Genomic DNA, 24979 nt, shown 5'->3' with positions numbered 1-24979 from the left:
TGCAGTTCAAAGCCAGCCTGAGCAGGAAAGTCTGTGAGACTTTTTTTTTTTTTTTTTTTTTGGCCAGTCCTGGGCCTTGGACTCAGGGCCTGAGCACTGTCCCTGGCTTCTTCCCGCTCAAGGCTAGCACTCTGCCACCTGAGCCACAGCGCCCCTTCTGGCAGTTTTCCATATATGTGGTGCTGGGGAATCGAACCGAGAGCTTCATGTGTAGGAGGCAAGCGCTCTTGCCACTAGGCCATATTCCCAGGCCCAAATTCAATTAACTTTCTTTTTTTTTGCCAGTTTTTGCCAGTCCTGGGCCTTGGACTCAGGGCCTGAGCACTGTCCCTGGCTTCTTTTTGCTCAAGGCTAGCACTCTGCCACTTGAGCCACAGCGCCACTGCTGGCCGTTTTCTGTATATGAGGTGCTGGGGAATTGAACCCAGGGATTCATGTATATGAGGCAAGCACTCTTGCCACTAGGCCATATCCCCAGCCCCTCCTGTGAGACTCTTATCTCCAATTAACCACCTAAAAACCAGAAGTTCAAAGCAAAGTGGTAGAGTGCTAGCCTTGAGCAGGCCATGAGTGCAAGCCCCGTGATGGGGGTGGAGGGGTGGAGAAAGGGGGTAATGAGTATCAAAAAGTTATTTTATGGGGAAGAAAATAAGGGAGGAGGTAACAAGTTTGACAAGAAATGTATTCTCTGCCTTACAAATATAACTATAACCCTTTTGTACATCATCTTGACAATAAAAATAAAACAAAACATATATACATATATATAGTTATTTTAAACTTATGCCAACTGACTACCGAATATATTTAACAACAAAGAAAGTTAGAAAAAGAATTTAAAACTGGCCACTTGGGAGGCTGAGATTTGAAGGATCTCAGTTTGAGCAAGCCCAGTCAGAAAATTCCACTGGACTTTTTCAATTAACTAGCAAAAATCCAGGCTTCTAGTGCCATGGTTCAAGTGGTAAGAGCACCAGCCAAGTAAACAAGCAACAGCCTCGGTTCAAACCCCAGTACCAACAAAAAAAAGGTGAGGGGGAGCGGAGCTGAGCAGAGTAGCCATAATCCAGTTGTTTTCTTCAATACAAACATGGTCCCAGAGAACTCTGTATTTTTATTCTACAAAGATATACTTACATTATCAAACCAAGTTTGAAATTCTTTCATTTTAATACCTTATCCTTACCAATTTTATTTCACACAACTTTTTTTCTTACTTAACCCTTTGACAAAATAAGAAATAGCAAATTGCTAACAACTGTAGTGGGAGAGGCTGGCTTCCCAGCCCTGGCTCACCTATCTTGTTGGAAGGATTCCTCCCCCATTTTCTCACCAGGAGGAGAAGCCCTTCTTGGATCCAACATGAGTAGCCTAGATGGAAAGGGCTGACAGAGTAGCAGCCCTCCTCGCTCAATCCTCACCAGGGTCTCCTAACCTTAGAAACTCTTTTTCTGTGTACATGTGGCTACTCCATGTACCACATGCAAACGCACCTTAGGATGTCTCCCTTGTTGAGATTGAGCAGAACGTTGTAGCCCTGGAACTCCGCCTCGCTGGCACAAGAGACCCCTTTGCTCCTCAAATCCTGGTACATCTCCTTCAGGCTCTGCAGACACTTGGTCATGTTCTCATTGTTGATCTTGGCATCAAAGGAGGACATGGGCTCCTCACACATGAAGTGGGCACAATGAATGTGAAACCGGGTACATTTCTCAATCAGGGAAACCGTCAGAGGGTCACAGAGGTGCTGCTGTGTGATGTCCTAACCACAAGCAAGGGGAAAGATTACACATGTATACACGCTAGTGAGTACACCGTATTCCTACCTACACATTTAGGAGAAAAACCATGCCTCACATTTAACTTGATCCCAAACCTATGAAGCACATTTGAACAGTTTTGTAATGGTTTACATAATAGCACATTTTTGTGTCAGATGAAAATATCTGAGTTAAAACCAAGCTACCAGCTTGGCTGATACACATGTCCTCGTACCTTCCGTATGCCTCGTGTGCGGTTCCATACAAAGTCATACCAGTCCCGCAGGCTGCCCTCCTTCTGGTCCATGATCTGGGTCACAAGGTAGTCCATGGTCCGACTGAGGACTGCCGAGGGCCGGAGCTCGTGCGGCAGGGGCTCCTCCTGGTCGGCAGAGGAGCGGCTGTACTCCTTCACAGCCGCTGCATGGTCTACCTGGGGACATAGAGAAAGGACAAGCTGCTGACCCCACCATTGCTGGGCCTTAAAGGAGGTGGACAGAGACCTCACACACATACAATATTGGTGCCTGAATGTATACTTTTTAAATGGAAAGCTTATTAAAGGTGATGATAAAAACTGATTTTGGCAAATAGGAGGAGTTAAGACAAAAGGGTGTTATAAGAAGTAACTTAAGGGCTGAGAATGTGGCCAAGCAATAGAGTGCTTGCCTACCACGCACGAAGCCTTGGGTTCAATTCCTCAGCACCACATAAACAGAAAAGGATGGAAGTGGCACTGTGGCTCAAGAAGTAGAGTGCTAGCCTTGAGCAAAAAGAAGCCAGGGACAGTGCTCAGGCCCTGAGTCCAAGCCCCAGGACTGCCCCGTCCCCCCAAAAAAAGAAGTAACTTAAGGGGGCTGGGAATATGGCCTAGTGGTACAATGCTTGCCTTGTATACATAAAGCCTTGGGTTCCATTCCTCAGCACCACACATATAGAAAAAGCCAGAAGGGGCACTATGGCTCAAGTGGTAGAGTGCTAGCCTTGAGAAAAAAAAAAAAAAAAAAAAGAAGCCAGGGACAGTGCTCAGGCCATGAGTTCAAGCCCCAGGACTGGCAAAAGGAGAAGAAGGGCTGGGGATATAGCCTAGTGGCAAGAGTGCCTGCCTCATATACACGAGGCCCTAGGTTCGATTCCCCAGCACCACATATACAGAAAACGGCCAGAAGCGGCGCTGTGGCTCAAGTGGCAGAGTGCTAGCCTTGAGCGGGAAGAAGCCAGGGACAGTGCTCAGGCCCTGAGTCCAAGGCCCAGGACTGGCCAAAAAAAAAAAAAAAAAGAAGAAGAAGAAGCAAAAACACACTTCGCCAGATCCAAAGCACAAAGAAGAGACAAGTAAAAGACTTTCAAGCAATGTCAGAGGTCTCACTCAGCCATGCTCAACCACCAAGTTAAATGAAATGGAGGTGGACAGTGAGGACCAAAAGGAGCATAGAAGCAGGGACAAAGGAATGGGCCACAGGCCACCTGGCCATCACAAATCCAGGGCTGCCCCTTGCACCTGTAGGTGGCTACAGACTGGGGCAGCAGAGGCCTTCACAGGCCTAGGCACCGGGCATTGACTGTCCCTGTTCAGAAACCCAGGCCTCTCTGGTGATGCAAGCTTTTGGCTGGGACCTCCACGTCAGTCAGGTCGAAAAGCTCACATACAACACTGAAGAGCAAATGCATCTAGATTGATACAGATTTATGAGCAAACCACTTGAAACATTCTCAAGTTCAGGAAAGGTCAGGCCCTATAGTATAGTAATCAAATACTCAGGATCTAGCCAAAGAAAATAATCAAAATAGGAGCAAGGGGCCTAGTTCAGTGGGGACAGAGTTTTACCTGGTCAGTCCCTGGGACCACTTCAAACACACTCAGCTGGCTCCGAGTCTCCCGCATATAACGCTCCTTCTCGGGACACATATCAGGGCACGTCCCTACGAAAGTCCTTGCTTTGTCCAGATCTGTCCTCTTTACCCGAGCTGAATGATGTCAAGCAAAAAATAAGGATATATGTTACGTGTCACACAACTACAGAGAACTCACAAAAGTATATTGCTATGATAAAAGGAAAAGTAATTTTGGAAGTCATAAATTACAAAGAAAAAAATTTAACTCTGAGTCTCAAAAGAGTGGCCCACCGTACAGTGGGCATCAAGTCTTACCAAAACCCCTCATTAGTGTTTCTCCTTCGAGCCACGGAGCTCCACTACACACGGACAGTAGGTACACCCCACTTAAGGATACGCATACTGCCAGAGTTCTGTAATGCTCATCACGACCTCCATGACAAGGTACAGAACGTTCACTAGGAGGATAAACTCATTAGGTGTAAATATTCAACACATGGCAGTATTCCAGAATTCTCGGCATTGAGAATCACCTAATTGAAATTAGGTGGACGTGTCTTAATGAAGTCTACCCTTTCCATTACACACACAATTAGTATTGTTTGAACAGGATCTCAAGCTATGCCTGGACCACCCTGGAGAGCAATCTTCCCCATCTCCTCCTCCAAAGTCACCAAGAGTACAGGTATGAATCTATAATGTAGTCCCAGCAACAGAATACTTTTGGAAGGCAATATAGTCAAGCTTCCATTAACAATCCAAAGGCTTAACCATGTCCAAAATAAACCATCTTTCCTCACCTTTGCCTTTTGGATGCCTGCTCAGCCTACTAGCAGTCAGTGTAAGCAGGTCTTCCACGCCCTCCCACCAACTACTTTATACATGTGAACAAGTAAATTTACACACCTAGGGAAACACACAATACTCCACCAAGAGAAATGGTGGAGAATGACCAGGTGTGGCACATCTCAGTCCCAAGACACCACAGCAGTGGAGTCCCATGAAAAGGGACACTCCCACCCTGGCTCCTTCACCAGGACCTTGCCAGAAACTCTGAGAACCATACCTTGCCGCATGATTCTGTCTCTCTGGTCAAGCAGGCGGTACTTATCCTCTGATGTCTCAGCCATGGTGCCTATCAGAGTGCTGAGAGAGGACACACATGGCCCAAGGCCCTCAGAGCCCTCAGACCCAGAGTCAAAGGGGTCTCCCTCAAATTGGTGGGCCTTCACAAGACTTGGCTTCTTCACTGGAGAGCTATAGGGAAAACAATACAATAAGTATCTCCTATCATTACCACTTCTGAACCTTCCAAGATTTTCTAGTTCTAAAGCTAAGAAAATATAGCTAGGGATTAAAAAGAGGAATAAGAAGCTATAATTCCAGCTACACTGAAGGCTGAGGAAGAACAACAACTCAAGCCCAGGACTCAAAAGCCAAGACCCCCCCCCCCGCCCCCCCAAAAGGAAAAAGAACTAGTAAAGCTGGTAATAAGCAACAAAGATGTCGTGTTATGGTTAACTGGCTACTTTCATCACCTCCATCTTCTAGCTATTTTCCAATATTCTCTGAACTTGAATTATCAAAGAGTATCTAAGACCAGAAGAGTGAGAAAGAAAAAGGTAAGCAAGCCAGGAGGCAAAACTGCTAATCACAAAACAGAACAAGGAAAAGAATGCACTAAACAAAAGATGAAAAGGATCAAAACAAAGACCTGTCAAAGCAGGACCAATGTGAAAAGAGGAAGTCAGGTGTCTGGACCGCCAAACCTACAGCATGGACCTCAGGGAAAGGGAAGTGATGTGACAGAGAAGCAACCACACTCACCACACTCACCCCACAAGGCACCACGTCACAACCATGAGCAGGAGCATCACTTTGCCACAGGAAGCTAGACATACAAAATGTCACACTGGAAATCTTAGACACGATTACTAGGAATGTATAGTTAATACAGCCAGTTAAGACTGCTTAACCGGGAAGGTTATTGTGTATGAATTTACATGCTGAGTGAAACTACAAGTAACACAACAGGATAGATGACTGAGCTAGAAAAAGCAAGTCAATGTGCCACCCACCGCACAGGCAGCACATACAATATGCACCAGCAAAAAGCTCTGCCATGCCAAGTGAGTAGCCTCCCGAGTAGGCATGAAGACACAGGAACTACAGCTGTGGCTAAAAGCACCAGGTCAGCTACAGGAACTCTGTGATAAGGTTCTCTCAAAAAACAACAAAAATCTCAGGTGAGGGGAAAAGCCAGCCCCACCTAGTCCTGGGGTATGTGAAAATGAGACAGAATTACTTCCATAACTACTGTCAGATGAAAAACAAAAAAATGCATCCCACAAGTCCTCAGCTAAGACCATCAGCCTAGAGCAAACCTGCTTTCCCAAAGCAACCCAGCTCCTGCCAGTTAGTTAAAGGGTAAGGAGGAGAAAGCCAATCTGGGGCTTGAACTCAGGGCCTGGGCACTGTCCCTGAGCTTCTTTTGCTTAAGGCTAGCACTCTACCACTTGAGCCACATCACCACCTCTGGCCTTTTCTGTTCATGTGGTACTCCTCAGTACCAGGGTTTTATGCTTGCTAGGCAAGCATTCTATCACTAGCCCACAGTCCTAGCCTCATGAAGGAGTAGTCACTCCCAGAAACCTCTTACTACGAATTCTTGTCCCCCACCCCTGAAGTACCTCACTGCAGCCCCACTTCTCATCTGTCCTTCCTGAGCAGGGCCAGCAGGGAAGGCCACTCCCACCTCTTATTCAGGAGGCTGCCAGTTGCTGCCCTCATTACAGGCTTGCCCAGCGAAGAGTGCTGGAAGGATGCATCCTCCATGCCCTGGCTAGTTTCACTGTCACCGAGTTTCTTCTCCTTCAGGGAAACGGGTTTCTTGTTGGGACCTGAGGACACAGTAGTCAAAACAGTTTATATCATCACAAGTCTCCTGATACTGGACTTTTTAGTTTCTGAGAAAGTGAAATTCTTATAGTTGTTACAGGGGTTATAAAGAAACCAAGTATGAGACACAGGTTCTGCACAGTCAGTTATACCACTGGCCTTGGGGAAAGACTGAGATTGGGAAGTCAACAGGCCTTGCACACAGAACATTAGACGATGGAATGAATAATTGAAAACTCACTGATTTTCTTCTTGTGCCAAAAAATAGATACATCCTTATGTAAACTTTTCCCTTTCTTTCGAGCCAGAGCTGCAGATTCCTGAAAAACAGTCCATAACCACCAAGTATGAGGACAATAGGAGACCAAGGAATGAAGTAAAATTGAAATCACAAATGCAGCAAACAGAACAGACCACTCACAAACAAAGCAAGCCACTGTCCTCTAAGCACCAGTGGTGCCACGCCTTCCACGTGTTCCACCCACATCGTCTGCCTTCAGTTATAGCACCACAGCCCTCCTTGCACATGTCTCTGCCTTTGGTTAGAGTAGTGATGGTACTCATTGCCCATATTACCCCTAACCTGTCTGACAAGTATGAATTTGTCCTCATTTTTGAAAGTGTCAACTTAAATGTGATAAAACCCAGAAACTTGAGCCCTGGCTCAAGCCCTTGGCAAGATGAATCTTACTAACTGATCACATACACAGAAATAAAGATTACCAAGTCTTACTTACACACCAAAGACAGATACAAAATAATACACATGAAATACCATTTACCACAAGACACAAAGCGATCTCACATTAGTATTTGCAAATGTCTAGAAAATTATGCACCAAACTCAGTAACCGGGGCTGCTCCTGGGGAACAGAAAAGATAAGGGCAACCAGCTGCATCTAAACTGCAGTAAACTATTCACAATGGCAATGTATCCATACCAGATGTGATTAAAAATCCTAAGGTTCAGCTGAAAGAATAAACACATTACACAGGCAAACCTAACTGTTTTAAAAATTAGGATTGCCATTGTGTGGTGGTACATGCCTGTAATCCCAAAATCAAAGTGGCTGGGGCATAGTTCAAGACCAGCCTAGGGAATATAAAACAAAATCCTATCTCAAAAAGCAAACCTCCCAGAGAAAGAGAAAGAGAGAATTACCATATAATAGAACAATTGTACCCACCCCTACTGGCCTACTGGGCACCAGCAGGTCATGCCAGTAATTGTAGCTACTTAAAAGAGGCTGAGATCTGAGGATCAAGGTTTGAAGTCAACCTGGGCAGGAAAGTCCTTGAGATTCTTATCTCCAATTAGCCACAAAATAATTGGAGGGCTGGGGATATGGTCTAGTGGCAAGAGTGCTTGCCTCGTATACATGAAGCCCTGGGTTCAATTCCCCAGCACCACATATACAGAAAATGGCCAGAAGTGGCGCTGTGGCTCAAGTGGCAGAGTGCTTTGAGCAAACAAAAAAAACAATTGGAGTGGAGCTGTGGCTTAAGTGGTAGAGCACTAAGTTTGCGCAAAAAAGCTTAGGTACAGTACCCAGGCCCAAAGTTCAAGCCCCAAGATTGGCAACAAAAAAATACCTGATAATACTGATATTGATAACCCTTGAAAACATGCTTTGTGAAACAGACTACACAAAAATACAAATATTATATGATCCCATGTATGTATGGAATGTCTAGGATAGGCAAATCCATAGTGACAGAAAGTAGAGGTAACCAGAGACTGAGAGCAGAGGGTGGAGTTACTGCTGAATGCTTATTCAGGGTTACTCTATGGGATGATAAAAAAAAAAAAGTTCCAGAAATAGATACCGGTATAGCCACTGGGCGTGGTAACCCCCAAGACCTGTAATCCAGCACCTGGGAGATTGAGGCAGCAAGATCTCAATTTCAAGGCCAGTGTGGACTACACAGCAAGACCCTGTCTCAAAAATCCAATGGCTGGGCTTGTAGTTCAGTATAGAGCACATGCTTAATAAACGTAAGGCTAAAACTAAAAAAAGAAAGTGACAAAGTTCCTCTTTGGGGTAACAAGTAGCAAGTTGGGAGTACTTACATGATCAAAAAAGTGCACTACTGCAAGCTTTCTGCTGCGCCTGGTGAAGATGCGCTGCACTTTAGCAACTTTACTGAAGTAGTTCTCCAAAATGGCTCTGTCATTGAGATTATCAGGGATGTTCTTGCACTGGATAGCCGTGGCTTCTAAGGGAGAAAAACCTCCAAGACTGTCTGTGCTCTCACTTCTTTTCTGGTGCACAGGAGTTCCCCTCAGAGAATCTAGGGGTTCAGAAAATGGGCATATAAAGCCATCAGATGCTAATTCTCAGACAACAGGAGGCACCAACTGTGTAAAAACGAAGGAAAATCTCCAAGGCCCTATGTTAGGATTCCTAATACAAAGGGGACTTACCTGAAAATCAAGCTACTATATGGATCTTATTGAGAGCCTACCAGCAGCGTATACTCGGTCGAACACCTTGAGAACTCACCTTCTTTTTTATCTCTGCTTTCAGTTTCTTCCTCTTTATTCACACCTGGAAGCCGGGAAGGTGCCAGGACAGACTGACTCCCTCGAGATGGTTCACTTTCCCCAGACTCCACAAAACAGCTCTCCTTTTTAGACTCCTTGTTGATCAGACGGCCGGCTTCTTTATTGCTTTTGAAGACATCCTTTATCGTCCGGCCAAACAAAGTGCCTCCCCGGGGCCGAGTTAAGCGAACAGGTCGTTTATCTGGAGGATGGTCACCCCTGGACAGAGGGTCAGAGTCTTCTGCTGCCTCATGGCCATGTCTCCTTGGTGACCGGTCCTGGTCCTCTTTCCTTTTCAGTCCCTTCATGAGGTTGGGAAGTGGCTCCACTTGGGAAACAGCTTCTTCACACCCCTGCCGGGCACTTGTTTTGCTAGCAGGAAAGGGTTCTCCTAAAGACCCTGAAGATATGGCGAAGCTACTGAAGCTACTACTAGAACCTCCAAACACTGGTCTAGAACCTCTCTTCTCTTCCTCTACATTTTGGTTTAATAAAGCAGGAGCAAAAGCAGATGGGTTACTAGTACTAGCTGGTTTTGAAAAGATAAAATTTGAATTAGTAGCTGAATTACTTGTCACCTGAGGAAAAGAAAAAGGGGTCGTTAGACTGCCAGGTCCACTACTGACTGGATGGGAAAATGTAAAAAATCCAGAAGTAACTTGGCTCTGTGTTTTTTCTGGCTCAGACTCAGCCCCCAGGATTGGTCTGAACACTGCATTTTCCAGAGTTTTAAAGCTGAATTCTGTTTTCCCAAAGCCAGAACTCACTATTTCTCCAGCTTCTGGTCCAAAAGTAGAAGTGCTTGGGAAACCCCCAATGCTGGTGGATGATTTGAGATTAAATCCTGGGTTTCCAGGCACAGGTGAACTTGAAGGCCCAGATGTAGCTACAAAAGGAGTGTGTTCAAGTCCAGAAAAGAGTCCAGCACTTGAGGTTTGGGTGAGGCCAAATGTTTGTTCTTTAGAGGAATGACTTATTCCAGAAGGTGCTACAAAGCTGGGTACCTGTGAAAAGACCGTGTTCTTCCCAGATAATGTGTTACTTTGCCCAAAAACAGAAGGTTGACCAAATCGAAATGGTGCCTTAGCCTGAAATGTACCTCCAGCACTACTAGAAGATGCTGCAAAAGCACTAGGCTGCTGCCCACCAAAAGGGTTCCCTGGATTCATCTTTGACCCAGTTATTAGAAGCCAATAAATACTATGTTTACAAAAAGAAAAAAGTCCTCTTCCTTAAATAGTCCGTTGCACTAGGGGGCTCCCCTTCATCTTCAGGATAAACTGAAAGACAAAAATTCATGTCATCACAGTACATCACGTTAGAAGGCTATTAAGAGTCTTGAATCACAGGTCATACTATAAGAATAATTCCTTGAAAGGCCGTCAACACAAAGGACGGAACACCCTCATTTTCTGAAAACCAATAGGGTTTTCTTTCGGTGGGCATGGTACAAATTACTTTATCATACAGTTGTTTAAAGCCCAGGTCTTTAAGACGAAAACAAACTCCAGGCGGGGAGTGGGATGTAGCTCAGGGGCAGAGTGCCTGCTCAGCTGCAAAATCCTGGCTCCAATTTCCGGGACCGCCAAAAGGAAAAGAAAGATAAAAGGCTAAGCCATCCTGACGAGCTGAGACACTCGCCAACCCCCTGTTCTCCTAAGGCATACCGTTACTTGGGCCCTTCACCCCGCCGCGGGGACCCGAGCGGGCCCCGTCTCCGGCACCACCGAGCTACACGGCCGCGCTGCGTGAGCGTTACAGTTCGGCGCTTCCTCCCATCGCATGGTCACCAGGCCACCGGGGCGCCTAGCTCCTGGCAGGCCGAGAAGTGTGTTCTTGCTTCCCGCGAAGGCGACTGCGCAGGAACCGGCCCAGAGAAACCGGCCTCTAGGCGGAGGGAACGGCGCGGCGAAACCTTACCGGTGCGGCCTCGCCCGGCGGCCGTCGCAGAGGCCTCGCGCTTCGCGGGGAGGCACTGTCGTTAGAGGGGGAACGGAGATACGGGGGAACCGGAGGGCGGGAGAGCCGGGGCCGGGGGGAGCCGGGAGCGGCGGCGGACGTGCGACCCCAGCCCGCCCGTCCGAAGCCCCGGCCCGGCAACGCCCGCCCACCGGAAGTCCGGGGCCGGACGCTCACCGCCCTCCCACCGGAAGTCCAGGCCCCCCAGTGCCCGCCCCGTGGGAAGCTCGGTCCGGACGCCCTCCACCCTCCTCTGCCCCGCGCCCGCCGCCCGCTGCGCTGAGCGCTCGGCCCGGAACACTGCAGACCCTGGCCACCGGAAGCGATTCGCTGGCTGCACACGGTGGGCAGAAAATACCCAGGGACAACTTCCGGTTCCGCTCCCCGCCCGGTACGTGCGCGTGCGGTTCCCCCGTCTGCGGGGTACCGGCGGGGTGCTCGCCGCCCGCGCCCCGCGGAGCCCCTGCCCCAGTATCCGCCTCCCGCCTTCCCGCGTGTGTTCGCCCTCCACAACTTCTCTGCCTTCCCAGTTTCCATCTCCCCAGGCCTCATCGCCTCACGCAGCCCCATCACCTGCCCCTCCACCACGTGCACACGCACACACACACCCAGCCTCCTCTCCCCGTGCCTTGCGTAAGAAATGAGAGGTGAGGGTCTGATGCGGGTTCCAGGCATCCCCTTGCCTCTTTGAAGCAAGGATGGTACTTCTGTGTTTCTAAATACCATATTCCTGGGCTGGCATGTAGCTCAGTGGCAAGGCCTTTGCCTAGCAAGTGCAATGTCCTGGGTTCCGTCCCCAGTACCAAAAAAGACAAGACAAAAAAATTACCATATTTCCGAGTTGCCTTCACCAGTCCCCAGTTTCCCCGGTTACCCAGTTTCGGGTACACACCTGCTGGGCTGCTCCAAGCAGGAATGGAGGCAGCAAGTGTAGGCAGTGTTACGGGGTCTGAGGGAGGAGCTTGCTCGTCCCTCCAAGAGTACACCACTCAGAGACAGTCTCAAATAAAAAGATAGGTTTATTGGGGAAATAAAAAGTGAATTGACTGGCCAGGGCTGCAGCCCAGACTCCGGAACTGGGACCGCACACCCTGGACTGCTCTTGGGGTCAGATTATAAGGACAAATACCACATTGTCAAGCTTAACACACAGGTGGCCAGTGAGGTTACAACAGTTACAGAGCATGCCTGGTCACACGCAGGTGGCCAATGGAGTTACAATCTGTCTCATACTATCTGTTCGAACCAACCTATCATTCTAGTTAAAATTGGCACGCAGATTTGGCCCAGCTCACATGCTGCAGGCGGATATGCTCCCAGGTTTATCCTTGAATGTTCCACAACTCAGGTGGTCAAGCAGTTTACATAATCTTATCCCAGTGAAGGGGAACTTCCCTGGATTGGGCAGGGGAGATCTTAGTGGATGGAGTCAGCTTCTGTACTCTGTAACTACTTGGTAATGAAGTCAATCTGACAACCCTCAACAGCCAATGATGGTGCTGACCAGATCTGACCTCCATATTACAGGTAGAATTTAAACAGAATTTTAGGGGGCAGTCACTTGGGTCACATTACATGGACCATGGGGATTTGGGGGAGTCAGTTCCAAGAAGGAGGTGTTATATGGTCTATGGAATTTGGGGGAGACTCACTTTCTGAGGAGTATGAGGAGACTGTTGCAACTGGGGTGGGAATTTTCACATCACACCAGGAAAACAGTACAGCCTCGGGGAAAATACAACAGATTTTTATAAACAGGTAGGGACACAGGGCAGGTCTTAATGGGCAAGCTGACTCTAAATCTTAACCACACACACATGCACTCATGCACCTATTCACCTTTATCTCACATGTACACACATGTGTACACACCTCCATTGTTAGCATGCATTCCATGTCAGGTCCAAGGCCCCTCCCTCAAAACCAGTTGCTCTGGCCAGGCCTAACCATAACTGACCTTCTGCCCTGGTGTTCCTTCCGCTTCACTTCTCTGAGAGCCCTGTGTTAGCCTTAGCTCCCAGCTGCATCCGTGGAATGCTGCCTAACTGTAACTTGCAATTAGTCCCCACTATGTGCTATGGCTATGTGCTATTTTTAGCATTCATCTGCACATGAAGAATACTTCCTGCACCCTAATAAAGTCTGACTGTATAAAAAAATGCCCCTGAACAAAGGACAGGCACCAGCGATTTCTTTCTCTCCGTGAAAGAATGGCCTTGTTAGCCCCTGCTGAAAATAAATTCCTTTTGCTGTATGTGACTGTCTTGTGTCCGCCCATGTGGTCTTCTGGGATGGTTGCTTTTCATCCATGACCACACTGGTTTCACATCCTTCCCTTTTCCCTCACCTCTCCCTGAAGCTGGATAGAATAAGGGGAAATGAAGGTCAGCTTACAGCAAATACAGGAGATATTCCTTTATCTACTTCCCTTAAGATTAAGGGGCCAATGTCATTTAGGGAAAATGAAACAGGGTAACTTAAGGAAACAGACCTGGTGAAGGCAATTCAGAAATATGAGTTTGGTTTTTTTTTGTCTTTTTTGGTACTGGGGACAGAACCCAGGACGTTGCACTTGCTAGGCAAGTGCTTTGCCACTGAGCTACATCACAGCCCAGAAATATGGTATTTAGAAACATAGAAGTACCATCTTTGCTTCAAAGAGACAACAGGATGCATTCTTTCCTTAGGGATACATTCTGTACCCCCAAGAACTAACACTTGTCAGACAAGATGTATGCCTTCCTGAGAAAATTGCTTTCCCCAGGCTTAAGCAACCTCCTGCCTCAAATGCAGAAAACAAGGTGCCTCCTTATCTCAAGGATAGGATCTGTTTTGTAATATGGAGGTCAGATCTGGCCAGCACCATCATTGGCTGTTGAGGGTTGTCAGATTGACTCCATCTCACTGTAGAAGAGTGCAGAAGACAACTCCATCCACTAAGATCTCCCCTGCCCAATCCAGGGGAGTTCCCCTTCACTGGGATAAGATTATGTAAACTGCTTGACCACCTGAGTTGTGAACATTCAAGGATAAGCCTGTGCCCTCCCCTGAGTAGGCGTATCCGCCTGCAGCATGTGAGCTGTGCCAAATCTGCGTGCCAATTTTAACTAGAATGATAGGTTGGTTCAAACAGATAGTATGAGACAGATTGTAACTCCATTGGCCACCTGTGTGTGACCAGGCATGCTCTGTAATTGTTGTAACCTCATTGTTGTAACCTGTGTGTGTTAAGCTTAACAATGTGGTATTTGTCCTTATAACCTGACCCCAAGAGCAGTCCAGGGCGCGCGGTCCCAGTTTCAGAGTCTGGGCTGCGGCCCTGGCCCACCAGTCTGCTTTTTACGGTCACAGTTTCAGCTCCCGAGTCTGGGCTGTGACCCTGGCTAGTCAGTTCACTATTTACTTCCCCAATAAATCCAATCCTTTTATCATGTTTTTGCTGGAAACCGTCTGAGTGGTGGACTCTTGGAGGGACAGGGAATACCCTCCCTGAAGGGACCTGTTACAGTTTTATGTCAGGATGTATTTTTACCTGGAAGAAATGTTCCCAAACTCAGAAAGTAACACAAGGAGTGATTAGAGCAAAGATAAAACACCCAGGTTTGAAGCTCGATCCCTTGCCTTTACCATATAAATGCCCCTGACAGCCAAGGAGCTGTTTGTGTGTCTAGCTCCCTATGAGAGCACCCACACTCTGTTAGAGTGTGCCCCTTCCCTTCTGCTTGTCTGCTGCTCACTCACTAAAGTTCTGCCAAGTTTTCTTACCATTATTCTGTGATCGAAGTCAAGGACCCTAAGTGAAGAGTTCTTACATTTAAAGGGAAACATCACTAACCTTCACCTGTGTCCAGTGATATCCATACACCTTCATCACCACACAGACATACACATCTTTCTCTTCACACCTTGCACACATACTCCAACACACACACACACACACACACACACACACACACACACACACACACTGGTTCCACACCCTCCCCTTGTTTCTCATGCAGAGCCACACCTTTCACTGTTAAGGCTCCTTTCCTTCCTACTAGTCTTAAAATCATAATGGCCATTATTAGTCCTGTTTTGCTTGGGCCTCCATTGCTTCCTTTTATTTTTATTATTTATTTATTTAATTTATTTATTTATTGCCAGTCCTGGGGCTTGAACTCAGGGCCTGAGCACTGTCCTTGTCTTCTTTTTGCTCAAGGCTTGAGCCACAGCGCCACTTCTGGCCTTTTCTCTATATATGGTGCTGAGGAATCAAACCTAGGGCTTCATGTATACGAGGCAAGCATTCTTGCCACTAGGCCACATTCCCAGCCCCATTGCTTCCTTTTATATCCTCCAGTTTTAATATCTTCCAATGTTAAATTTGAATTCCTTAAAGCTTTTATCAGATTCCACCAAATAAAGTGTTTTGGTTGTGAATGCATGTGTGTTCTTATAGATTTTATCACTTTCTGGAACTGATGAGTCTCTCAACTTTAACCATAGGTTTCTTGCAAACATTTGAAAGGGCTGGGTGTTCTTCCTGAAATGAGCTTGGTGATTAGAAACCTACAGCAAGTGATCCCTATTAGGAGAATGCCACTTCGAAGGAAGATGGAGATTGTAAGGAATATTTTAGGAGTGCAGAAATTTGACCTGGGGCTCATCTGTGTTGACAACAAGAATATTCAGCATATTAATAGAATCTACAGAAAGAAAAACATCCCAACTGATGTGCTTTCTTTTCCATTTCATGAGGTAAAAATATTCCTTCTGATCAAGTTTTCTGGTGTGGTCAAACAGTTTTAGCACAGATGTGGTTATTAATCTTGTTCTTGAAAATTTTCAGAATTACATGAAAGTGTAGAATGTGTGACTTTAATAATGAATATGTTTGAATTGGAAAAATGGAGTACCGCTGAAAAGAAACCAGGGTAAACATTTTAAATGAATATGTTATAGATACCTACATTGTATAGCATGAAGCTTTGCTCATTGCTAGTAGCCAAAAAAAAATTGGAGAAATGCTTTTAGAAAGTAATTTGGCAGTATACAGTGCTTTGAGAGCCTTTAAAACTTACATGTATGCTAGGCACTGGTAACTTTTGCTGGTAGCCTAGCTACTCAGGAGGCTGAAATCTGGACAAACAGTTCAAAAGCCAGCCCAGGCCAAAAAGTCCTATAGACTCCATGGGTGTGGGGAGAGAACAAACCTGGTCTGGAGATGTGGCTCAAGTGGTAAAGCACTAGCCAAGCAATCAAGCCAGTCAAGAGAGGTTGAGTTCAGAATTCAATGTATATCACCATCTGGTAATTTCACATCTAAGAAATTTAGAAGAAAAAAAAAGTAACAGTTGGGGCTGGGGATATGGCCTAGTGGCAAGAGCGCTTGCCTCGTATACATGAGGCCCTGGGTTCAATTCCCCAGCACCACATTTACAGAAAACGGCCAGAAGTGGCGCTGTGGCTCAAGTGGCAGAGTGCTAGCCTTGAGCGGGAAGAAGCCAGGGACAGTGCTCAGGCCCTGAGTCCAAGGCCCAGGACTGGCAAAAAAAAAAAAAAAAAGTAACAGTTGTGTAGTCCACTCCACTCAAGCCCTGTCTGGTAACCCAGTATCAGGCTTGCAATACAGTCTGTGCATACTGTGGTCAGAGAGCCAGGTATCCTCTTTGAGTTGCAAGCCCAGTCCTGTGATTGGATTACTGTTGCTGAGATGGTATCCTCAAAGTCTGTTTGTTCATTTTTAGCATCTGAAAGCAGGTGAAATTCCCCAGCCTGATTTTCAAGATGATTATAATTTGGGAGACATTTTCCTAGGAGTGGAATATATCTTCCAACAGTGCAAAGAAAATGAGGACTACTATGACATCCTGACTGTAAGTGGGTATTCTGATATCATACATCCTGGCTAACAAAATACAGACACAGAGAGGTTGAGAAGAGACTATGTGCACATTGGTGTTCATAGTATTCTTGGAGGAGAACTGTTTATAAAAACAGAACACAATGGTGATACAACAGGAGCCCCAGCATTCTTCTCAGCCTTTTATCTCTCAGTATCAGCAAAGACCTGCAGGATCAGCTTCTTTTTCTTTTCCTCTTTCTTGCTTGCTTGCTTACTTGCTCACTCTCTCTTCTGTTATGAGGATGTATCTACATGCATGTATATGCCCACATGCAGGTGCATGCTGGCACTAGGGCTTGAACAAAAGACCTTGCACTCTTGCTTGGCTTTTTTGTGCATAGCTGGTACCCTACCACTTCAGCTATGCCTCCAGTTCCTGGATCAGGTGCTTATTAAGCTGCCAAAAGTGGGAGGGATACCAGCCTCCAGGACACTAGATTTGTCTTTCCTCTTTTCCAGCTTGATGGAAGAGAAAGTGTTCTGACAAGTGAGAAGTGTCATCAGGTTTGCCAGGTTCAATATAGACACTTTCCTTTGACAGAATGTCTGGACATACTAGGGCTTCTGAGTGACCTAAAGCAGAGCTTCCCAGGAGACTCCTTGTGAAGGGCGTGCCCTCTGCCCTGACTATCCTCTGGGGTCAGTCTGAGGTATGCTGTGCTATACAGAGAATGAAGTTACAAACTTCCTTCCTGAAAATGACAGGAAGTGTTATAGCAGAGGTTTAAGCCCTGGAATCTATGTGTCCAGGAGCTGTGCACCCTGTCAATATAAAATAACAACTCTGCTTTTTTCTCCCCTGTGCTGGGGCTTGAACTCAGGACCTGAGCACTGTCCCTCAGCTTCTTTGTGCTCAAGGCTTTGTGCCCTATCACTTGAGCCACAGCACCACTTATGGTTGTGAGTAGTTTATTGGAGATAAGAACTTCATGGACTTTTCTGCCCAGGCTGGCTTTGAACCATGATCCTCAGATCTCAGCCTCCTTAGTAGCTAGGATTATAGCTGTGAGGCACCAATGCCCAGCTAACAACTCTTATTAAGGATGTAAGAAAATACCTTATTCTGAGCCAAATGTGAGTGACCATGGCCCAGGTACATGTATTCAAGTTACTCTGACATGTTCCACAATGGAAGAAGATAAAAGAGGTTACATGAACTTTGGGAGTTTGAGGGGTTGTTTTTTTTTGTTCTTTTTTGGAGTGTTCTAGGGTTTGAACTCAGGGCCTAGTGTTTGCTTGGTAGGTACTCTACCACTTGACCTATGCCCAAGCTCTTTTTTGCTTTAGTTACTTTTCAGGTGGGGTCTCATGCTTTTCCCCCAGGCTGTCCTGGACTGTGAGATTCCAGGTGTGAACTCCTAGGTTTAGATTTGAGATGGAGTCTCACTAACTTTGTACCAGGCTAGCCACAAGCACTTGATCCTCCAAATCTTCTTTACTGATGTGACATGGCAAAAAGATTACGACCTTTAGGTTATAGAGGCTAGAGGTATATCAAGCTGAAATGCCAGATTGTATCTAATAATCACAGGGAAATTTAAGCACAAGGAATATAGTTTGCTAGAAAATGGCCCTTGCCAAATGAGGGAGATTGATGGAAGGAAGAGATGATATTGATCAAAATTCATTGCAGCTGGGCTCCAGTGGCTCATACCTATCATCCTAGCTACTCAGGAGGCTGAGATCCGAGGATTATGGTTTGAGGCCAACCTGGGCAAGAAAATCTGTGAGGCTCTTATCTCTTATTAACCACCAAGAAACCTGAAATGGAGCTGTAACTCAGTGGTAAAGCACTAACCTTGAGCAAAAAAAGCCAAGGGACAGCTCCCAGGCCCTAAGTTCAAGCCCCAGGACTGGTGCATGCACACACACATTGTACTCATAACCTGACTTCAGAAATTGAACAAATAAATAAGCCTAGCCAGGTGCCAGGAGTTCACACCTATAATCCTAGCTACTCTACTTAGAGAGCTGAAATATGAAGGATTAAGATTTGAAGTGAGCCCAGGCCCAATGAGACCCCATCTCCCATTAATAAGCAAAAACAAGGCTGGAGACATGGTTCAAGTGGTAGAGTGCCAGCACTTAGTGAGCAAGCAAATTCAGTGAGCTTGAGGACCCGAGTTCAATCCCTAGAGCCAGCAGAAATAAAAGGAAGAGGGCTGTGGACTAACGATAACTTTGACTTTGTCTGCAATGTTTTAGTCTAGGGTCAAACAAGTCTGTAGGCTATTCAGTATAGATATGGCTTCTTGAGAACCTTCAGTTCTTCTGCACCTCAGGAGATAGGGCCAGACCTCTGGTTCCACCAGCTCCAGAAAATTCTGTTCCCTGTCATTCCCTCCTCCAGGTACTCCCAAGTGGAAAGCCAACCCACTCTTCTTCATCCTGGGATCAACAGGAGACAGTGCTGGGGCCCAGGTGAACCCTCCCTACCTCAGTCAGTCCCAGGACCTCAGCTGATCTCCCTTCTGTCTTGACTTCAGAGGAGGTGTGGTCTTCATAAGGGATGGCCTCTGCCAGACCCTTACTACACCAGTTCCCTCCCACACATGGAGGCCTTTGCCAGGCTTCAGCCAAGAAGGCTAGACACAGACCCAACCTCTAACCACAGTTCTGCACTCTTTTTCATCCCCCTCTTCTGGGAGTTTAGCCCAACCCTAACTGGACAGGGACAGACTAAAACTCTCACTCTGCTCTGCACACTTAGTTGAGCTTCTATACAGAGCTGTCAGTAAAAGGTGTATTCCATTCCCTCTGATCCCTAATCTCATGTCCCCTGATAGTACCTCTCCAGAGTCAGGCCTTGGGTGAAGGCTGTGGCCTTCAGCTTTTGCCCTCTTACCTCAGAGTGGCTAGTACTACCCTTCCCCCTCCCCGTCTCCCATCTGTTCCTTTCTCCTTGCTGTATAACATTTTTTAGTGGGCATGGTAGTTAGGGAAATGGAGGAAAAAGGGAAGAAACAGGCTGGACTCAATCTCAACAGGCTAGGACTGTTTATTGCCAGTGAGGGACACAGACCTTCCCTTGGGTTTGGAGGTTATGTTGGGGGTGGGAAGGGAGCATTCCCTTATCCAAGGTCTCAAGTTTTTTAATGTTTAAACACCTCTACAGCTGTCTTGCCCAGATGGTTTTACCTTCCAACCTGGCCTCATATCTCAGTCCTCAGAGCCTCACAAGCCGGGCCCACCATGGAATGTTTACAGCCAGGCTCAGGTCAGATTGACCTGCCTGCATCAGGCAGTCTGCACTTATCTCTGGTGGTTACTTAGTATCTGCATGCACCTGGGAAAACAGGGTGGGGGTCAGTCCTTCAGTAGTGTCTCATTGTGATGCCCAAGCTGGTTCTAAACACTTAGATCTGTCTCTGAGAGAAAAGGGGAGTGCTTTTACCCAGGCCACATGAGGGTCCTTGACTCTTCCACAGAAAAGAACTTAAGAACAAGACAGATGGGAAACTTAAGCAGACTTATTAGCAAGAATAGTAGCAATGGGATAGAAATGTGGCTTAGCAGTAGAGTGCTTGCCTAGCACAGGTGAAACCCTGGGTTCAATTCCTAGGCACCACATAAACATAAAAAAGCTGGAGATGGCACTGTGGCTCATGTGGTAGAGTGCTAGCCTTGAGCAAAGGAAGCCATGGACAGTGCTCAGGCCCTGATTTCAAACCCCAGGACTGGCAAAAAAAAAAATAGTAGTGCATACTACCAGGTACCAGTAGCTCAAGCCTATAATCCTAGCTACTCTAGAGGCTGAGATCTGAGAATTGTCTGCCCACACAGACAAATCCTAGAAACTCTTATCTCCAAATAACCAGCAAAAAAGCAAGAAGTGGAGGCATAATTCAAGTGGTAGAGTATCAGCCTTGATCTAAAAAGCTGAGCTAGAAGTCCGAGTTCAGGTCCTAAACAAAAAAAAAAAAAAAAAAAAGCCCACAGAGTTGAGTATAGGCATAATAAACACATGTTGCTCTACATTTAGTGAGGCATATATATGCTTTGGGTCACATTTGTTTTTGTTTCAGTGGTTGTGGGGTTTGAAATCTGGACATTCGTTTTTTGTTGCTTTGTTTTGCTTTCTGATGATCTTACTCCATAGCCCACTCCTAATGCATGATCCTCCTGCCTCAGCCTCTCAAATACATGGATCTGTGGGTTTAGGAATGCAGTTTACATTTCTCCTTGGAGTCTTTTTGTGAGGTATAGTTCCAAATGAAGGGATGAACATAAAAGAGAAAGTCTTAACATTTTGCTTATTTTCCCACTTTCCCCTTCCCTCTCCTCTTTGTTTTCCTCAGACCCAAGCAATACTCTCCCCATAGCCTCCCTGATCTGGTTGATCAGCTGTTCAACTCCTTAATTGGCCCCACAAATTCTGTTTCTGTTGTTCTCAATCCCAAACCCAGACCCCAACAGTGGGTAGATTGTTTACATCTTAGACAGGAGGGTATTGAAGCTGGTACTTCATTTCTGTCCAGTACAGCTGTCAAGGGTCCTGACCTAACATCCTGGCATAGAACAACTCAGTCTTGACAAAGGCAACTCATGAGCCTAGGGGTGATGCTGAAGGGACAACTATTAGATTATGCCCATAGCTTGTTTTTAATTATTCCAACAGGTGACAGCTACCCATGGACTTTGTCATCTGCTGGGCTTCACCCATCATTCAGAGGCAGAGTGGCAAAAGGTAGGAACATGTCCTAAGGAAGGGGACTTGTGCTTCCCACCAAGGCCCTCCAGGCTGATCCCAGACCCTACTAACCTTGGCCAGACAGGAACCAAGGCAGCTGACCTTCCCTTTATGAAAAGGCTCACAGGTGCTTGTTTCAAATATTGGCCATCCCAAACACATTTAGTTGTATTAGAATTTGCATTGGAAAGGCAGGATCCTAGGTCCTCAGAAGGATAGAGGAATCGTGGTTAGGATCATCTGGGGCAGAAAAGTCTGTCAGCCTCTATCTCCCAAATAACCAGCAGAAAGCCAAGATGAAGGTTTAACTCAAGTAATTACAGTACCAAACAAACAAGACTCTCAGTCCAGAATCCTGCAGGTACCAGAAAAAAAAGGTAGTCCGTGGCAGGCAGACTAAGCAATAAATTCTCTTTGCCAAGGTACTGATAGGAAGAGGAGCTAACATTTTTTTTCTTGTGTGCCAGTCATGGTGCTGTTTTTGCACAAGGCTAGTGCTCTACCACTTGAGCCACAGTTCCAGCCTTTTTTGTGTGTGTGTGGTAGTTTAGTGGAGATAAGTTTCAGGGACTTTCTTGCCAGGGCTGGCTTCTCAATCTTTAGATCTCAGCCTGCTGGGTAGGTAGGATTACAAGGCAAGGTGGAGGACCCTTCCTTTAATAGTGAGCTGGCAGCTTGTGTCCTCTTCTGGTGCTGATGGGCACTGCAGTTATATAGCTCTGCTGGTTGCTGCCAGCCAGCACTTAATAGACTCCTGTTGTAAGCCAACAACCCATCTCTGAAAAACATGAGATCCTTTTTTTTTTGTAATTGTTACTGTAAGAGTGATGTACAAAGAGGTTACAGTTATGTAAGTCAGGTAAAGAGTACATTTCTTTTGAACAATGTCACTGTTTCCCTCACTCTCACTCTCTTCCGTCCCCTCAAAAAAGTTGTATAGTTCATTTTTTTTTTTTTTTTTTTGCCAGTCCTGGGCCTTGGACTCAGGGCCTGAGCTCTGTCCCTGGCTTCTTTTTGCTCAAGGCTAGCACTCTGCCACTTGAGCCACAGTGCCACTTCTGGCCGTTTTCTATATATGTGGTGCTGGGGAATCGAACCCAGGGCTTCATGTATACGAGGCAAGTGCTCTTGCCACTAGGCCATATTCCCAGCCCCTATAGTTCATTTTCAACATAGTGTCCAGTGAGTACTATTGCTTCATTTGTTCACCCTTTGTCCCTCCATTTCTGTGCCCCCAGTCACCCCCCCAAAGACAGATAAATGAATAAACAAGACAAAAAGAAAAGGAAAAAACACACCTCGTTTCCATTTCCTGGAGTTCATTTTGATAAATATCATTTTATATAATCAGATACACATAGCTATTGAACATTCGTGTTCCTTTCCTAAGAGTGTCCTCCTTTGGTCTCACTGTGTGTGGATGCCTAGAGTCCTCTATAATTTATCTTTTTTTTTTTTTTTTGCCAGTCCTGGGCCTTGAACTAAGGACCTGGGCACTGTCCCTGAGCTTCTTTTGCTCAAGCCTAGCACTCTACCACTTGAGCCACTGCACCACTTCAGGCTTTTTCTGTGTATGTGGTGCTGAGAAATCAAACCCAGGGCTTCATGCATGCAAGGCAAACACTCTACCACTAAGCCGTATTCCCAGCCCATCCTCTATAATTTATCATGTCTCTGTACAGTATATTAGATCCCGTTTCTGCATAGGTAAAGTGTCGTTTGTCTCTCTGAACTTGGCTTACCTCATGAAACACTTCTTAGTAAATTAAGAAAAGGCCCTCCTGCATATCCTCTTCCCCCGGTCTTTCTTAGTACCCTTCCCGGTGCCAGCCTGCTGCCTACCTCTGATGCAGGTGCTAGAGAAGGTGCCCTGCCTTTGGTACCACCCTTAGGCCTCACCCGACTGGCCCCCACTCTGGAGGTGGACCTTAGGGAGGGCCTTCCTGAGTGGGTGACCCCTCAGCCGAGAGTGCCTGGAGGCTTAACCAGTAAGTGCTCTCCTGTGTTCCAGATGTACCTTCAAGAAAAGCAGGTGCTGGAGGAGCTAAGCCGACGCACTGGGGGCAGGCTCCAGCCCCTGAGCAGGGGCCTCTACTGATGCTGCGGAGCTCCAGGACAGGAGAGACAGTGGACCAATGGAGCAAGGATGGGGCCCTGACTAGCCCTCCACACAGGAAGCTCTGCTAGTGGTGGTATCCATGGGGTTACACTCCTGGAATTTAGCTGTCTCTTCCCATTCAGAAAGCTGTCTGCATGCTCCTAAACAGAAGACTTCTAATCCCCAGAGGGCCCTCAAAAACTCTGATGCTTCAAGGTCTAGGTGGGGTTAGCACATGTCACCCCTCACCCCCAGGAGCTCTGTGACCTGAGCCCTGCTACCCCTGTGAGAGGAATGTCCAGGCTAGGGGTACCGTGTTTGAACTTTGTGGTCATGATTGAAATTGCAGAGCCATTCTTCCCTTTGTTCTCCTGTGGCACTGTGTGGACGGAAATGGGGGGAGGCACTTTACCACCATGACTCGAAACACCTGTTCCCCAAAGGTGCTGAGCAACTTGCTAGAAAATCTCACTAAACAAAAAAAGAAGCCAGGGACTGAGAATGTAGTTCAGTGATAGAGTGCTTGCTTAGCATGCATGAAGCCCTGGGTTTGATTCCTCAGTACCACATAAACAGAAAAAGCCAGAAGTGGCACTGTGGCTCAAGTGATAGAGTGCTAGCCTTGAGCAAAAAGAAGCTCAGGGACAGTGCCCAAGCCCTGAGTTCAAGCCCCAGACTGGCAAAAATTAAAAAAAAGCTGGGTGCCAGTGGCTCATGCCTGTAATCATACCTACTCAGGAGGCTGAGATCTGAGGATCTCGTTTCAAAGCCAGCCTTGGGCAAGAAAGTCCATGAGACATATCTCCAGTTAACCAGAGAACCAGAAGTGGTGCTGTGACTCAAGTGGTAGAGCTCTAGCCTTGAGCTGAAGAGCTCAGGGACAGCACCCAGGCCCAGAGATCAAGCCCCACAGCCAACAAAAAAGAAAAAGAATGATTAGAGGTAGCATGTGCATAGTGTAAGAATCTGACAGGACCAGGAGAGATAGAAGAGACAGCACCTGACCTTGTTTGTAAGAATGAGTTCAGCCTGACTCCTAGGAAAAAGCTGTGCAAACCAGATCCATCATATAGAGTCTTTTAGTGTCCTTGTATGTGTGTACAAGAGAGAGACATATGTATATTTTTGTGTGTATGCCAGTATTGAGGCTCTACCACTTGAACCACACTTGCAGCCCAGCTTTTTTGTTGTTTAATTGGAAATAGTCTCCATTTTTCAGCCCAGGTCAGCTTCACACCATCAATCTCAGATCTCAGCCTCCTAAATAGCTAGGATCATAGGCATGAGCCACCAGAACCCAGCTCTG

At 46.6% G+C, this 24979-nt stretch overlaps 2 protein-coding genes across 3 annotated transcripts in view; one reads left to right on the top strand and one right to left on the bottom strand.

Moving 5' to 3' along the window:
* LOC125351373 (minichromosome maintenance complex component 3 associated protein) overlaps nucleotides 1–11175 on the bottom strand; it is a 44272-nt gene extending 33097 nt beyond the window's left edge. Inside the window, exons 1-9 of the mRNA XM_048346061.1 lie at nucleotides 10960–11175; nucleotides 8999–10319; nucleotides 8566–8786; nucleotides 6736–6814; nucleotides 6352–6496; nucleotides 4663–4853; nucleotides 3589–3728; nucleotides 1996–2193; nucleotides 1494–1762 (exon numbers count right to left, since the gene is read on the bottom strand). Of these exons, the coding sequence (XP_048202018.1) occupies nucleotides 1494–1762; nucleotides 1996–2193; nucleotides 3589–3728; nucleotides 4663–4853; nucleotides 6352–6496; nucleotides 6736–6814; nucleotides 8566–8786; nucleotides 8999–10208 (2453 nt within the window). The 5' untranslated portion in view covers nucleotides 10209–10319; nucleotides 10960–11175. The remainder of the gene's footprint in view (nucleotides 1–1493; nucleotides 1763–1995; nucleotides 2194–3588; nucleotides 3729–4662; nucleotides 4854–6351; nucleotides 6497–6735; nucleotides 6815–8565; nucleotides 8787–8998; nucleotides 10320–10959) is intronic.
* A 28-nt stretch (nucleotides 11176–11203) lies between these two features.
* Ybey (ybeY metalloendoribonuclease) lies at nucleotides 11204–24160 on the top strand. Of its 2 annotated transcripts, XM_048346063.1 has the most exons (5): nucleotides 11210–11389; nucleotides 15487–15738; nucleotides 16728–16856; nucleotides 21504–21572; nucleotides 23587–24160. In XM_048346063.1, the coding sequence occupies exons 2-5, from the start codon at nucleotides 15529–15531 to the stop codon at nucleotides 23671–23673; spliced, it is 495 nt and encodes a 164-aa protein (XP_048202020.1). In that variant the 5' UTR covers nucleotides 11210–11389; nucleotides 15487–15528; the 3' UTR covers nucleotides 23674–24160. The 2 variants fall into 2 exon arrangements, with proteins under 2 accessions (XP_048202019.1, XP_048202020.1); XM_048346062.1 differs by lacking the exon at nucleotides 23587–24160 and having other exon boundaries at nucleotides 11204–11389; nucleotides 21504–21936.
* The last annotated feature ends 819 nt before the right edge of the window (nucleotides 24161–24979 follow it).

The sequence above is a fragment of the Perognathus longimembris genome, chromosome 5 (assembly GCF_023159225.1).
Source record: "Perognathus longimembris pacificus isolate PPM17 chromosome 5, ASM2315922v1, whole genome shotgun sequence".
In the NCBI taxonomy this organism is placed as follows: Eukaryota; Metazoa; Chordata; class Mammalia; order Rodentia; family Heteromyidae; genus Perognathus; species Perognathus longimembris.
The sequence above is the reverse complement of the archived record's forward strand: the minus strand, read 5'-3'. Positions and strand labels throughout refer to the sequence as shown.